The 15,675-nt window shown below is 53.4% G+C and overlaps 1 protein-coding gene across 4 annotated transcripts in view; it reads left to right on the top strand.

Annotated features, from left to right (window-relative positions):
- The window catches only part of LOC134475184 (uncharacterized), a 29,664-nt gene extending 17,129 nt beyond the window's left edge, over positions 1–12,535 (top strand). For 2 of the 4 annotated variants that reach the window (XR_010046190.1, XR_010046191.1), the window contains 4 exons: positions 1,644–6,619; positions 6,747–6,897; positions 7,018–7,224; positions 11,196–12,535. Coding sequence is in view for 2 of the 4 variants with exons in the window: in XM_063244596.1 (XP_063100666.1) it covers positions 6,372–6,619; positions 6,747–6,897; positions 7,018–7,224; positions 11,196–11,231 (642 nt within the window). In the remaining 2 variants the exon portion in view is untranslated. Of the gene's footprint in view, positions 1–243; positions 6,620–6,746; positions 6,898–7,017; positions 7,225–11,195 lie in introns of those variants that run through there. The other 2 variants (XM_063244596.1, XM_063244597.1) reach the window with 2 other exon arrangements.
- The last annotated feature ends 3,140 nt before the right edge of the window (positions 12,536–15,675 follow it).

The following is a 15,675-nucleotide window of genomic DNA, read 5'->3' as shown; positions in this document are numbered from 1 at the left end:
CATTCCCCCAACTCACAGTAACACACACACAATGTCCCATTCACCAGACTCATCCTAATAGATACATACACACGCACAATCCTAGTTCCTCACGCTAACAGACACATGCCACCCCAAATATTGATGTAAGACTCGCTCTCTCTCCCTCTCTCTCTCTCTCTCGCTCTCTCTCTATCTCTCTCTCTGTCTCTCTTTGTCTCTCTCTCTCTCTCTCTCTCTCTCACTTTTGTGACAGGATATCTGTCTGTATTTTGCTGGCGGCTCTGGGTGAAAAACCCTTGTGAAATATGGACGATCCACACTTGGGGAGAAAGGTAGGGCCGAAGTCCCATGAGAAAAGCAGAATGAGCCTTAACCACCCGCAGGAGAGTAAAATCAACTCACTCACTCCACCCAGGAAGCAGAAGACACACAGGTCAGGTGTGTGTCTGTCTGTCTGTCTGTCTGTCTGTCTGTCTGTCTGACTGGGTGTCAGACTCTCGCTAAATCCTTTGCAGGAGGACATCTTTCCTTCTGGTGGTTCACTGTTCAAAGTCTTTGTGATATTTTTTGCTGGCTCCAGGCTGACCAGCGACTCTCTGAGACTTTGGAAACCAGTGATCCAGGCCAGTGGTGGTCACTCAGTGCAGGCCAGCTAAGCTCAGCTCATCTCACTGGACTGCAAATGCATCCATCCTGCTGCTCGGATTCCTCTGTGTGTCTGTCATTCACGAACTCACTTCAGATCTTTTGCATCTCTTTGCTCTCTGACCCATGTTGTAGCTTGGCATAACTGACAGCATCAGCAACAAGCCCAGAATTTCATTTTACTAGTGCCCTGAATTTGACCCAAGAAAATGGAAGGTGACTCAGAATACAAGTCCCATCGGAAATCTAGAATGAGCTGTGGTACCTACAGATTGACAAAAACATGGAAACCTTCTCACCCAAAGAAGCAGGATTCAGGTGTGGGTCAACTGAAAATGACTGAAAGATTCGAGCCAAATTGTTTGGAACAGTATCAGGATGTCTTTTGGGATTCTCTCCTTCAGAGACTCTGTCACTTTCCAGTTCACTCAGATGCTGCCGCCTGTTCCATGTTTTGGCCACCAGAGGGCAAAGCTTGCGAACCCAGCCACAGTGGAAGATTCTTAAGTCCAGAGACAGACATAGAAGCAGAGAAAGACATCACAGATACTGCACGCGACACATTCTTTTGGAATGGACCTGTCCCGTGTTGGAGGGGGAAACAGGAGGGAGGACGGCACCTCATTTGGGAGCGTTAGGCTTAGGCTTAGGCTCAGTGTCAGGGTTTTAGGCAGTGGAAGCTAAGGAAGGTGCTCTGACACTGGCTTTCCTGAGGACTGGCATCTTTCTGGGGTTGCCTGTGGCCTTGCATCTGAGGCCAGTGTTTCTTCCCCATCTCTGTTTTCATCCATAAGAGACTGGAGGTTGTCAGAGAACTTGGACCCTGGCGGTACCTCTGGGATAATGTACCTGTCCTCTTTAGCCAACAGGGGCGCTGTCTCATTTGGGCAGAAGAGGAGGATGTGCATGTCCACTCTAGCCACCAGATGGCGCTGTCTCATCTGAGGAGAGCGTGGCAGGCAGGGAAGCTGATGACACAGTGATGGGGGCTATTTCTCTCTCTCTCTCTTTTGCAGATGACCACCTGGGCTGGCTGTTGGTGTAGACCATGAGCATCTATAGGCTCAGATCCCAGAGCATATACTTTGTGCAGGGAAGGTTTCCCACGTGGCACTGCGGCTTAGGTCGGAGACTGGAGGCCACTGGGTTCCATACCAATCTCTGATGGCTGCTGCTGGACACCAGTACCCTCTGAGGTGGTGCCAGGACCCTCGGATGGCTATAGATATGTATCCTGCCCGTTTCTACTGTGCACGTGTGTGTGAGTGTGTGGGGGATGCCTTGCCCCAGCAGGGCCCTCCTACATGTTCGGGCCAAGGGGTCAGGAGATTCGTAAGGAAGGCTATGACCAAGGAAGGAGGCCATCGGGGAGCACCAGGGGGCACCCGCACAGCTGACACACAAATGGACGTGAGGGTCACATGGACTGGTTCACCTGTCTGTGGCAAGTGAAGACAGAAGAACTGTACCGACACACAGATGGGCACATTTTCCTGGGGCCCATGTCTTCGAGGAACCTGCAGCCTTGTCACCCTCTGTCTATCTGTCTGATCAGAAGGGAGTTACCTTGTTACCTGCCACCAAGGGTGCCATAGCAAGCGGTGGCTGTGTCTGATGACAGACAGGAGAGAGGTGGTGCCACGTGTTGTTGGCTGTCTCTGTCTTTGGGCTGCATGTAGGGGAACTCAGGGTTGTGTGTGTATAGGGCTGGGTCAGCATCCAGTGTGTGCCAGGACTGGCCTGGGTCCTTCTGAGAGCAGGCACAGCCCCTGGAATGAATTCCTGCTGTTGGTCTTGCCTGCCTCCATGGGGCCTCCAATGTTGGGGTCTTTTCCCCCTACCCTTACCTTCATCCTGGGCTCTGCATAGATCCTTCAGGCTCATACGATGGTCTGCATCATGCCCACTAGCTACCCTCCAGGGCTAACAATGGAAGGTTGTTGGGGTCACAGAGCAGCCTGATATTGGCTCCTCCTCTGAGGTTGAGGAAAGAGCAGTGCCAGTACCCTCTAAAGGGACTGAATCTCTCTGTAGAGCACAGCCTAGTGTGACCCATATAGTTCCACCCTCCAACTGGGAGGGGGACTGAAGACCTCTAGTTCTGATGAGCCCACCCATCACTGATGAATGTCAGATTCTAATTAAGTCACTTCCAGCAGGACTTCTAGAGCCAGGAGGTGGTTGTTGAGGATTTGGGGAGCAGTGTATTAAGTTGCGGGAGTGGCCCTGGGGGGTTCATGTTAGGTCTACCAGAGGGGTGAGGGTTAGAGATCTGCTGGGATTAGGGAGCCAGTGGCTTAGAGAAGCCCCTATTCACATGAACCCCCACCTCCTACTCCATCCCCCACCCACCACAAAGGAATGCCAGCTTAGAGGCTGGATTAGAAACACCCCCACCTAGAGAGGAAGTTGCTGTGTTGTACCAAAAAGCAACTTGACAGTCTAGTTGAATTGTTCCCCATGGAAAAATTTATTGCATTTCTCTTTTCCTAACGTAGCATCCTGAAACATGGAGAAATCACTGGCTCACCTTAAAAGTCCCATCAGAGCAGCAAAAGGAGCCAGCCAGCAGGGTGAACCACGCCCCTTCCCCAGGCCTGCCTCACACAGGAGACAAAAATCAGCCCTCTTACTTCACCAAAGGAGGCGGGAGGAGAAAGGTGTCTGTCTGTCTGTCTGATGCTGAGTGAAAATCCATGTCAAACTCTAGCTGAATGTCATTTCCAGTGGGATACCTGTCTGCCTGTTTGGTTTGGTGGTTCTCAGATCCAGAGATCCGTGAAAAAACACAGAAAGAGTGTTCAGGCTTGGCTCCCTGGCTCCCAGCCTCCTGCGCTCACACTGGGCACTGATGAGTGCAGGTTCACAACACAAACATGCTCCCCCCGCATCCACCCACACCCCAACTCTAACAACCCACACAGATGTCCTGATCATCACCTATAAAACTGGCATATGAAGCTCAGCTCGGCTCAGCACTGCACTGCTCTGCTTCACTTGGCTCTGCTCAGCTGGGCTCCATAAACCCCACATGTGTCTGTCTATCCATTTGCCCCCTGATTGGACTGACTCCTAGATCATCATCCATGAACCCACTTGGGACCCGTTTCTCTCTGTTTGCTCTCTCTCTCTCTCTCTCTGTCTCTCTCTCTCTCTCTCTGCTTTTTGTCGTGCAAGGGGCCTTGCTTTTAGCTGTCTCTCAGCTGTCCTTGTGGCCCTATGCCTTTTTTCACTCTCTCCTCCCTGCTTTTTCTCAGACCCTAACACCACACACACCCTTATGCCTTGATCTTCACCCGAGAGCCTAACACTCAGGGCTCAGCTGAGCTCTGCTGATGGATCCCAGATCTACCTACTCCTCTTCCTGCCTGTCTGCTGGGATTCCCACATCTGTCCTACACAAACACCTTTGGATCCTCTCTCCGATCCCTCCCTGTTTTCATCCCCAGTCCTGTCCCTTTTACCACCCATCTGCACACTCTCTGTACCTTTCTCTGAGCCCTTAGACTCTTTCTGCCTCACTCTCTCTGTCTGTCTCTCTGTCTCTGTCACTGTCTCTGTCTCTGTCTGTTTCTCTGTCTTTCTCTGTCTCTGCTTTCCTCTGGCCTTTGCCTAGTTTGGGTTCTCTCTGGTTTTGTTTGCAGGGGGAGGAGCTGCAGTCTTTTTTCACTCTCTCGGGTTTTCTCCCTCCCTGGGCTGCTTTCAGTCTCTCTCTGCTTTCTTACCTTCCCCTGGGCTTTTTGGGGCTGGGTCTCAGTTGTTTGTGCAGCCTCACCCATGTCTCTGTTAACTGGGGCCTTCCCCACTCTTTTACAGACCGTAACATCACACAGACACACACACACACACACACACACACACACACACACACACACACACACATACACACACACACACCTATGCCCTGATCATCAACCATGAGCCTAACACACACAGCAGCTCAGCTCAGCTCAGCTCAGTGGATTCTAATCTAAGCCTCTGCCTGGGTCTTGCTGCTGGGATTGCCCTGTCTGTCTTCAGTCCCTTTGCCTCTTTTGGATCCCTCCCTCCATCCCTCATTCCCCAGTTTATCCCCCCCCCCTCCTTTCCCATTTACCACTGGCTGGGCTGTCCCCTCTGTGCTATTCTCCGGGGGGCCCTTTAACTCTTTGGACATCTCTGTCTCTGGCTGTTTCTCCATCTCTGTCTCTGTCTCTTTCTTTGCTTTTCTCAGGACCTCTGCTCTTTGAAGTTTTACATTCTTGCCTTTTGGCTCTGGGCTCTGTGCTCTGGTTTCTGTGCTGTGGTCTCTGGGCTCTTGGAGGCTGGGCACAGAGTGGAGGGGACTGAGTGAGTGAGTGGGCTGCCTGGGAGTGGCAGACAGGATGCAGGGAGTGGAGTAGGGTGGCAACAGGGTGTTGGTTCCGGAGGCTTAGCTAGAGGAGTGCTGGATTAGGGCAGGCCAGTGGACCCCAGGCAGCTAGGGTTAGGATGGCCTGGGTTAGAATTAGCGCAGGGTTGCAGTTTAGCCAGCCTCTGGGCTTAACAGGCAGGGATTTAGGGAGGCAATGGGCTGCCACGCCCCAGCAGCCATGCCACACCCCAGGCTGGATTGGATCTGCTGTGGGTTCATGCACCATGAATTCCACAGCCTAGGTGAAATTTTCCAAGTGGGAAAAGTCTGTCTGCTGACTGAACATCGAATTCTCCGAGGCTTTCCTGCTTCCTCTCAGCATCCAAGGCCTCCGAGGTTCTCCTGTGTCCCTGAGTCCCTGGCTTTCTGATTTCCAAGATTGGGCAGAGTTCAGTCAAGGTTCCCTGCCTGGCTTTAAACCCTGCTTTGTCTGGGATTTCTGGGTTCCCTGAGCTCCCTGGGTGCCCTGCCTCCTCTATCCTCTCTGCCTCTTCTGGCTGCCCTGGCTGGCTTCCCCAGTCTCCCTCCTGGCTTCCCTGGCACCCCTTCTTCCCAGGCTCCCTGGGCTCCCTGGCTCCTCCTTGCCTTCCTTCGTGGTCCCTGGGTGCTGCTCTGCCTCCCCAGGCTTCTCCGCCTCCTCTGTCTGCCCTGGATTGCCTCCCTGATGTCCTTGCTTCCCGGGCCCCCTTCCTTCCCTGGCTGCTTGCCTTCCTCTGTGCTCCTGGCCTGGCTGCCAGCCTCCTTGCCTTCACCCAGGGGCATCAGCACAGGCCACCCTCCCTCCTAGTCCTCACTGTCCACGTGGCCATCCCATTTTGGTGATTCTCCCATCCAGAGTTCTTTGGAGTACACCCTGCTGATCCCCACTCGCTGATGGCTCTCTGCCCTCTCAGCCCTAATCCTTAATCAGCCCCATATTCTTTTCCACTTTTTTAAAATGAAAATCCTGGGGGCTGGGTGTTTAACTCAGCGGCATAAACACCTGCCTTGCAAGCAGGGGGTCCTGAATTCGATCCCCGGTACAGATAAAAATGAAAAAGACCAAGAAAAAAAAATGAAATGAAAACCCTGCCTCTGAAATCCTGAGTCCACCCCATAATGCCATCCTCCTCCTCAGCCAATGAGCGAGCCAGGAAGTGAGTGAAGGGAAAGGGGACTTCCGGGACACCAGGGTGGTGCCACAGGAGGAGATGAAAGGATTAGGGGCCAGGTTGATGGGATCTGCAGCCAGCATGGAGGGATTAGCTGGGCTGCACGGGCGTGGCCAGATCTTGGGCTCCTGGGCTCCAGGGTTTCCCATGCATTCTCCCTGACTGACCTCAAGCCTTAACAAGCTCAGGCACCAGACACCATGCAGCAGGAGTTAACCAGCCCACACAGCCAGACCTCTGGCTGGCCCTCCAGAGCTCCCCTTCCCTGCTTTCTCTCTCCATTCCCCTCCAGGTTCCCAGGACCCCTCTTGCTGGCCCAGCTCCTGGCTCCCAGCTCTCCCAGGAGCTCTGCCTGCTTGCCTGGCTACCTGCCTGACTTCAGGGACCCCATGACAATGCGGACCAAGAAGAGATGGGGACAACAGCCATCTGCCATGCATCGAGTGAGGTGAGGGTCACTGGACTGAGCCGCCCGCCTGCCCCCCGTGGAGGGGTGTATAGTGGTGCGGTGGAGTTCTGGGCCTCTCCCCTGCCCTCCCCAGCTCAGCCTTCACTGGCTCCATGTTTTCCTCCAGGTTCCTGGGACTTGGCACTCCCAGCTCCTGGATCCTGGCTCACCATGCATCTCCTCCCTCCTGCCAGCCTGCCTGCCCTCCAGGACCCCGTGATGATGCGGGCCACGATGAGTTGAGGCGGACAACAGCTGTCCACCAGACAGCCAGCAAGGTGAGGGTCCTTGTGCCTGGGGGCCCCCATGATGTTTTGTGGTGTGTGGTGCTGGGGTCACTTACTGGGCCACCCGCTGGCCCACCCTTTGCTCAACCCTTGCTCATTGCCTTCCTCCAGGTTCCTGGAACCCAGCTCTCTGGGCTCAGGGCTCTGGCCCCCCCAGCTGCAGCCTCCCAGCTCCAAGCTGCCGGCTCTGCTGGAAGCTCCTACCTGCCTGCCTGCCTGACTGCCTGCTGGCCTTCCTGCCTTCCAGGACCCCACGACGATGAGCAAGAGGAGATGAGGGGGACCACAGCCATCCAGCACACACCACAGCACAGCCAGGTGAGGGTTCTTGAGCAGCCTCCCCCACCCCCCCCACCCCCGTGCATTGTGGAGGGGTCACGTTCTGGGCTGCCCTCTTGCCAGGCTATTGCAGCCTCTGCCACGTAGGCAGGGCCCTTCCTTCCAGCCCTGGGATCCTTCATGCCTCTCCTCTGTGCCTCTTAGGGCCACACACCCACCAGGCTCCAGGGCAGCCATCTGACTTTCACCCATAAAGATGGAAGGAAGGGAAGGAACAAAGAAAGGCTCCCTGCAAACCAAGGGACGAATAAGTGAATGAATGAGTGAATGAACGAATGAAGGAATGTATGAACAGAAGAACCAATAAAGGGAGAATCATCACTGTCTCCATTCATCAGTCCCTCCACCCCGCCCATTTTTGGACCTCTGCCCTCCTCCTTTCTCCCTCACCAGGCTTGCTCTCTCTCTCCCTCTGTCTCCCTCTGTCTCTGTGCTTTCCCCTCCCTCCTCTCTCCTCTCTCCTCACTCTGCCTGCTCTCTGCTGTTTGGGGGTTTGTTTGCTTGGACCACGGTGGTGGCTGCTGCTTCTGCCTTTCCAGCGCTCCACTCCATTTCACCCCCGGCTCTCACCTCCTTTCATTCTTCTCCCTCCTCCTCCTCCTTCTCTCCTCAATACTGATGCTGGAACCACAGATGGACAGAAACTCGGGGCCCCCACCCCAATCCTAGGCACCAAGACCAGGGGAAGGGGTGGAAGGGTGGGGGCATTAGCCTCTTGGGATTGATGGTGAATTAGGGAGAGATGTGTGGAGTGGAGTTTGGGCCCTCGGAACTGAGCCTGGATTAGCCAGAGATGGAAGGAAGGAGCGGTGGGTGCTGCTGGTGGAGGTGGGAGCTGGATGTGACTAAGTCCAGGGTCACTTTTTAATTTGCATGTGAGTTCAAACCTCCCATCCCGTGCCCTCCCATTTCAGCTGGTCTGTCTCCCTGCCTGTTTCCCACATGTGGCAGAGAAAGGGGCTCAGGAGTGGTCTGGGTGCCAGCGCTGATGCATTTAGCCCACAAGGGAGGGAGTGTAGCCAGACAGACAGACAACCTGCACCTGTCTCTGTCTCTATTCAAAAACGGAAGTCAGCCATGAACCTTCTGGGCCTCTGGCTCAGCGGTCCCTGTGCCCACACTTCAAATGGGAGGTCACCAGTTTAATACACTGGAATCCTGCCAGCCACGCCGCCTCAGAAATGCTCGGTGCCATGGCCTTTCGAACCACACTTCCCCCATCATTTATAAAGGATTTATGTTTTTGTGTCTTTTATGTGTTTTATTTTTAATTTTTTTCGCTTCTTGAGCCAGGGTCTCTAGGGATGCAATTTGGCCTGGCCTTGAGCTCCCTTTGGAGCCTAGGCTGGTCTCCAACTCCCAACATGCCCCTTATTTGACCAGAAGCAAGGGAGGAAGGAAGGGAGGAAAGAAGGAAGGAAGAAAGGAAGGAAGGAAGGAAGGAAGGAAGGAAGGAAGGAAGGAAGGAAGGAAGGAAGAAGGAAGGACCACTAAAAGACCATGGTCCATCTGTCCCTCTGTCCCTCCCTCCTTTCATTCCTCTGCTCAGTCCCGGTTGGTTCTGGGGCCAGCCAAGGGTCGTGGGTTTCAGTGTCTGACTCCAACACATGTGGAAGAGGGGGTGTCCTGGTGTGCAGGTGGGAGGTTTCCCAGCTCAGCTAATAAGATATTCCAAAGCCTGTCAATGTAAGCAGCTTGGAATCTGCTGTGTGTGTGTGTCTGTGTGTGTGTGTGTCTGTGTGTGTGTGTGTGTCTGCCTGTCTGTCTGTCTGTCTGTCTTTCTGCCTGTCTACCAGTGATGAACCCAAATGCCATGATTTTGAGTTAGCCATGGGAGGGAGGACAAGCAAGGCGGGGTTAGGGCTAGGGTTCGAGTTAGGCTTTGTGTTACTGTTTGAGAAAAGGGTTAGGGTTAGGATTTCAGGCTTCAGGGTGACCTGTCAGTGCTCCGAGGGAGTAGCTGGGTTCCTGAGACGTCAGATTGGTCGCATTTCACCCCAAAAACACACACACATGCCCGGATTCCTACACTCAGCTTGAAAACACACACATTCCCCGCTCCTGAACTTCACCCTAATATGCTCACACATGCCAGAATCCCTGGGATCACCCTGAAAACACACACAAGCCCTGCTCGCCTTTACACTAAAACACACACACGACGTCTACCCCAAGCTCATGCTAAATATACACACATGCCCGTTCCATGGGCTCATTCGGAAAACACAAGCTGGCTCCTTCTCCTACTTCACACTAAAACACACACACAAGCCACGTTTCCCACCCTCACCCTAAAATCATACCAACTCACAGTAACACACACACAATGTCCCACTCACCAGACTCATCCTAATAGATACATACACACGCACAATCCTAGTTCCTCACGCTAACAGACACATGCCACCCCAAATATTGATGCAAGACTCGCTCTCTCTCCCTCTCTCTCTCTCTCTCGCTCTCTCTCTCTCTCTCTCTCTCTGTCTCTCTTTGTCTCTCTCTCTCTCTCTCTCTCTCTCTCTCTCTCTCTCTCTCTCACTTTTGTGACAGGATATCTGTCTGTATTTTGCTGGCGGTTCTGGGTGAAAAACCCTTGTGAAATATGGACGATCCACACTTGGGGAGAAAGGTAGGGCCGAAGTCCCATGAGAAAAGCAGAATGAGCCTTAACCACCCGCAGGAGAGTAAAATCAACCCACTCACTCCACCCAGGAAGCAGAAGACACACAGGTCAGGTGTCTGTCTGTCTGTCTGTCTGTCTGTCTGTCTGACTGGGTGTCAGACTCTCGCTAAATCCTTTGCAGGGGGACATCTTTCCTTCTGGTGGTTCACTGTTCAAAGTCTTTGTGATATTTTTTGCTGGCTCCAGGCTGACCAGCGACTCTCTGAGACTTTGGAAACCAGTGATCCAGGCCAGTGGTGGTCACTCAGTGCAGGCCAGCTAAGCTCAGCTCATCTCACTGGACTGCAAATGCATCCATCCTGCTGCTCGGATTCCTCTGTGTGTCTGTCATTCACGAACTCACTTCAGATCTTTTGCATCTCTTTGCTCTCTGACCCATGTTGTAGCTTGGCATAACTGACAGCATCAGCAACAAGCCCAGAATTTCATTTTACTAGTGCCCTGAATTTGACCCAAGAAAATGGAAGGTGACTCAGAATACAAGTCCCATCGGAAATCTAGAATGAGCTGTGGTACCTACAGATTGACAAAAACATGGAAACCTTCTCACCCAAAGAAGCAGGATTCAGGTGTGGGTCAACTGAAAATGACTGAAAGATTCGAGCCAAATTGTTTGGAACAGTATCAGGATGTCTTTTGGGATTCTCTCCTTCAGAGACTCTGTCACTTTCCAGTTCACTCAGATGCTGCCGCCTGTTCCATGTTTTGGCCACCAGAGGGCAAAGCTTGCGAACCCAGCCACAGTGGAAGATTCTTAAGTCCAGAGACAGACATAGAAGCAGAGAAAGACATCACAGATACTGCACGCGACACATTCTTTTGGAATGGACCTGTCCCGTGTTGGAGGGGGAAACAGGAGGGAGGACGGCACCTCATTTGGGAGCGTTAGGCTTAGGCTTAGGCTCAGTGTCAGGGTTTTAGGCAGTGGAAGCTAAGGAAGGTGCTCTGACACTGGCTTTCCTGAGGACTGGCATCTTTCTGGGGTTGCCTGTGGCCTTGCATCTGAGGCCAGTGTTTCTTCCCCATCTCTGTTTTCATCCATAAGAGACTGGAGGTTGTCAGAGAACTTGGACCCTGGCGGTACCTCTGGGATAATGTACCTGTCCTCTTTAGCCAACAGGGGCGCTGTCTCATTTGGGCAGAAGAGGAGGATGTGCATGTCCACTCTAGCCACCAGATGGCGCTGTCTCATCTGAGGAGAGCGTGGCAGGCAGGGAAGCTGATGACACAGTGATGGGGGCTATTTCTCTCTCTCTCTCTTTTGCAGATGACCACCTGGGCTGGCTGTTGGTGTAGACCATGAGCATCTATAGGCTCAGATCCCAGAGCATATACTTTGTGCAGGGAAGGTTTCCCACGTGGCACTGCGGCTTAGGTCGGAGACTGGAGGCCACTGGGTTCCATACCAATCTCTGATGGCTGCTGCTGGACACCAGTACCCTCTGAGGTGGTGCCAGGACCCTCGGATGGCTATAGATATGTATCCTGCCCGTTTCTACTGTGCACGTGTGTGTGAGTGTGTGGGGGATGCCTTGCCCCAGCAGGGCCCTCCTACATGTTCGGGCCAAGGGGTCAGGAGATTCGTAAGGAAGGCTATGACCAAGGAAGGAGGCCATCGGGGAGCACCAGGGGGCACCCGCACAGCTGACACACAAATGGACGTGAGGGTCACATGGACTGGTTCACCTGTCTGTGGCAAGTGAAGACAGAAGAACTGTACCGACACACAGATGGGCACATTTTCCTGGGGCCCATGTCTTCGAGGAACCTGCAGCCTTGTCACCCTCTGTCTATCTGTCTGATCAGAAGGGAGTTACCTTGTTACCTGCCACCAAGGGTGCCATAGCAAGCGGTGGCTGTGTCTGATGACAGACAGGAGAGAGGTGGTGCCACGTGTTGTTGGCTGTCTCTGTCTTTGGGCTGCATGTAGGGGAACTCAGGGTTGTGTGTGTATAGGGCTGGGTCAGCATCCAGTGTGTGCCAGGACTGGCCTGGGTCCTTCTGAGAGCAGGCACAGCCCCTGGAATGAATTCCTGCTGTTGGTCTTGCCTGCCTCCATGGGGCCTCCAATGTTGGGGTCTTTTCCCCCTACCCTTACCTTCATCCTGGGCTCTGCATAGATCCTTCAGGCTCATACGATGGTCTGCATCATGCCCACTAGCTACCCTCCAGGGCTAACAATGGAAGGTTGTTGGGGTCACAGAGCAGCCTGATATTGGCTCCTCCTCTGAGGTTGAGGAAAGAGCAGTGCCAGTACCCTCTAAAGGGACTGAATCTCTCTGTAGAGCACAGCCTAGTGTGACCCATATAGTTCCACCCTCCAACTGGGAGGGGGACTGAAGACCTCTAGTTCTGATGAGCCCACCCATCACTGATGAATGTCAGATTCTAATTAAGTCACTTCCAGCAGGACTTCTAGAGCCAGGAGGTGGTTGTTGAGGATTTGGGGAGCAGTGTATTAAGTTGCGGGAGTGGCCCTGGGGGGTTCATGTTAGGTCTACCAGAGGGGTGAGGGTTAGAGATCTGCTGGGATTAGGGAGCCAGTGGCTTAGAGAAGCCCCTATTCACATGAACCCCCACCTCCTACTCCATCCCCCACCCACCACAAAGGAATGCCAGTTTAGAGGCTGGATTAGAATCAACCCCACCCTAGAGGAAGTTGCTGTGTTGTACCAAAAAGCGACTTGACAGTCTAGTTGAATTGTTCCCCATGGAAAAATTTATTGCATTTCTCTTTTCCTAACGTAGCATCCTGAAACATGGAGAAATCACTGGCTCACCTTAAAAGTCCCATCAGAGCAGCAAAAGGAGCCAGCCAGCAGGGTGAACCACGCCCCTTCCCCAGGCCTGCCTCACACAGGAGACAAAAATCAGCCCTCTTACTTCACCAAAGGAGGCGGGAGGAGAAAGGTGTCTGTCTGTCTGTCTGATGCTGAGTGAAAATCCATGTCAAACTCTAGCTGAATGTCATTTCCAGTGGGATACCTGTCTGCCTGTTTGGTTTGGTGGTTCTCAGATCCAGAGATCCGTGAAAAAACACAGAAAGAGTGTTCAGGCTTGGCTCCCTGGCTCCCAGCCTCCTGCGCTCACACTGGGCACTGATGAGTGCAGGTTCACAACACAAACATGCTCCCCCCGCATCCACCCACACCCCAACTCTAACAACCCACACAGATGTCCTGATCATCACCTATAAAACTGGCATATGAAGCTCAGCTCGGCTCAGCACTGCACTGCTCTGCTTCACTTGGCTCTGCTCAGCTGGGCTCCATAAACCCCACATGTGTCTGTCTATCCATTTGCCCCCTGATTGGACTGACTCCTAGATCATCATCCATGAACCCACTTGGGACCCGTTTCTCTCTGTTTGCTCTCTCTCTCTCTCTCTCTCTCTCTCTGTCTCTCTCTCTCTCTCTCTCTCTGCTTTTTGTCGTGCAAGGGGCCTTGCTTTTAGCTGTCTCTCAGCTGTCCTTGTGGCCCTATGCCTTTTTTCACTCTCTCCTCCCTGCTTTTTCTCAGACCCTAACACCACACACACCCTTATGCCTTGATCTTCACCCGAGAGCCTAACACTCAGGGCTCAGCTGAGCTCTGCTGATGCATCCCAGATCTACCTACTCCTCTTCCTGCCTGTCTGCTGGGATTCCCACATCTGTCCTACACAAACACCTTTGGATCCTCTCTCCGATCCCTCCCTGTTTTCATCCCCAGTCCTGTCCCTTTTACCACCCATCTGCACACTCTCTGTACCTTTCTCTGAGCCCTTAGACTCTTTCTGCCTCACTCTCTCTGTCTGTCTCTCTGTCTCTGTCACTGTCTCTGTCTCTGTCTGTTTCTCTGTCTTTCTCTGTCTCTGCTTTCCTCTGGCCTTTGCCTAGTTTGGGTTCTCTCTGGTTTTGTTTGCAGGGGGAGGAGCTGCAGTCTTTTTTCACTCTCTCGGGTTTTCTCCCTCCCTGGGCTGCTTTCAGTCTCTCTCTGCTTTCTTACCTTCCCCTGGGCTTTTTGGGGCTGGGTCTCAGTTGTTTGTGCAGCCTCACCCATGTCTCTGTTAACTGGGGCCTTCCCCACTCTTTTACAGACCGTAACATCACACAGACACACACACACACACACACACACACACACACACACACACACACATACACACACACACACCTATGCCCTGATCATCAACCATGAGCCTAACACACACAGCAGCTCAGCTCAGCTCAGCTCAGTGGATTCTAATCTAAGCCTCTGCCTGGGTCTTGCTGCTGGGATTGCCCTGTCTGTCTTCAGTCCCTTTGCCTCTTTTGGATCCCTCCCTCCATCCCTCATTCCCCAGTTTATCCCCCCCCCCTCCTTTCCCATTTACCACTGGCTGGGCTGTCCCCTCTGTGCTATTCTCCGGGGGGCCCTTTAACTCTTTGGACATCTCTGTCTCTGGCTGTTTCTCCATCTCTGTCTCTGTCTCTTTCTTTGCTTTTCTCAGGACCTCTGCTCTTTGAAGTTTTACATTCTTGCCTTTTGGCTCTGGGCTCTGTGCTCTGGTTTCTGTGCTGTGGTCTCTGGGCTCTTGGAGGCTGGGCACAGAGTGGAGGGGACTGAGTGAGTGAGTGGGCTGCCTGGGAGTGGCAGACAGGATGCAGGGAGTGGAGTAGGGTGGCAACAGGGTGTTGGTTCCGGAGGCTTAGCTAGAGGAGTGCTGGATTAGGGCAGGCCAGTGGACCCCAGGCAGCTAGGGTTAGGATGGCCTGGGTTAGAATTAGCGCAGGGTTGCAGTTTAGCCAGCCTCTGGGCTTAACAGGCAGGGATTTAGGGAGGCAATGGGCTGCCACGCCCCAGCAGCCATGCCACACCCCAGGCTGGATTGGATCTGCTGTGGGTTCATGCACCATGAATTCCACAGCCTAGGTGAAATTTTCCAAGTGGGAAAAGTCTGTCTGCTGACTGAACATCGAATTCTCCGAGGCTTTCCTGCTTCCTCTCAGCATCCAAGGCCTCCGAGGTTCTCCTGTGTCCCTGAGTCCCTGGCTTTCTGATTTCCAAGATTGGGCAGAGTTCAGTCAAGGTTCCCTGCCTGGCTTTAAACCCTGCTTTGTCTGGGATTTCTGGGTTCCCTGAGCTCCCTGGGTGCCCTGCCTCCTCTATCCTCTCTGCCTCTTCTGGCTGCCCTGGCTGGCTTCCCCAGTCTCCCTCCTGGCTTCCCTGGCACCCCTTCTTCCCAGGCTCCCTGGGCTCCCTGGCTCCTCCTTGCCTTCCTTCCTGGTCCCTGGGTGCTGCTCTGCCTCCCCAGGCTTCTCCGCCTCCTCTGTCTGCCCTGGATTGCCTCCCTGATGTCCTTGCTTCCCGGGCCCCCTTCCTTCCCTGGCTGCTTGCCTTCCTCTGTGCTCCTGGCCTGGCTGCCAGCCTCCTTGCCTTCACCCAGGGGCATCAGCACAGGCCACCCTCCCTCCTAGTCCTCACTGTCCACGTGGCCATCCCATTTTGGTGATTCTCCCATCCAGAGTTCTTTGGAGTACACCCTGCTGATCCCCACTCGCTGATGGCTCTCTGCCCTCTCAGCCCTAATCCTTAATCAGCCCCATATTCTTTTCCACTTTTTTAAAATGAAAATCCTGGGGGCTGGGTGTTTAACTCAGCGGCATAAACACCTGCCTTGCAAACAGGGGGTCCTGAATTCGATCCCCGGTACAGATAAAAATGAAAAAGACCAAGAAAAAAAAATGAAATGAAAACCCTGCCTCTGAAATCCTGAGTCCACCCCA

The sequence above is a fragment of the Cavia porcellus genome, unplaced genomic scaffold (assembly GCF_034190915.1).
Source record: "Cavia porcellus strain 051 isolate PalLab524CR breed Dunkin Hartley unplaced genomic scaffold, mCavPor4.1 scaffold_460, whole genome shotgun sequence".
NCBI classification, from domain to species: domain Eukaryota; kingdom Metazoa; phylum Chordata; class Mammalia; order Rodentia; family Caviidae; genus Cavia; species Cavia porcellus.
The sequence above is the reverse complement of the archived record's forward strand: the minus strand, read 5'-3'. Positions and strand labels throughout refer to the sequence as shown.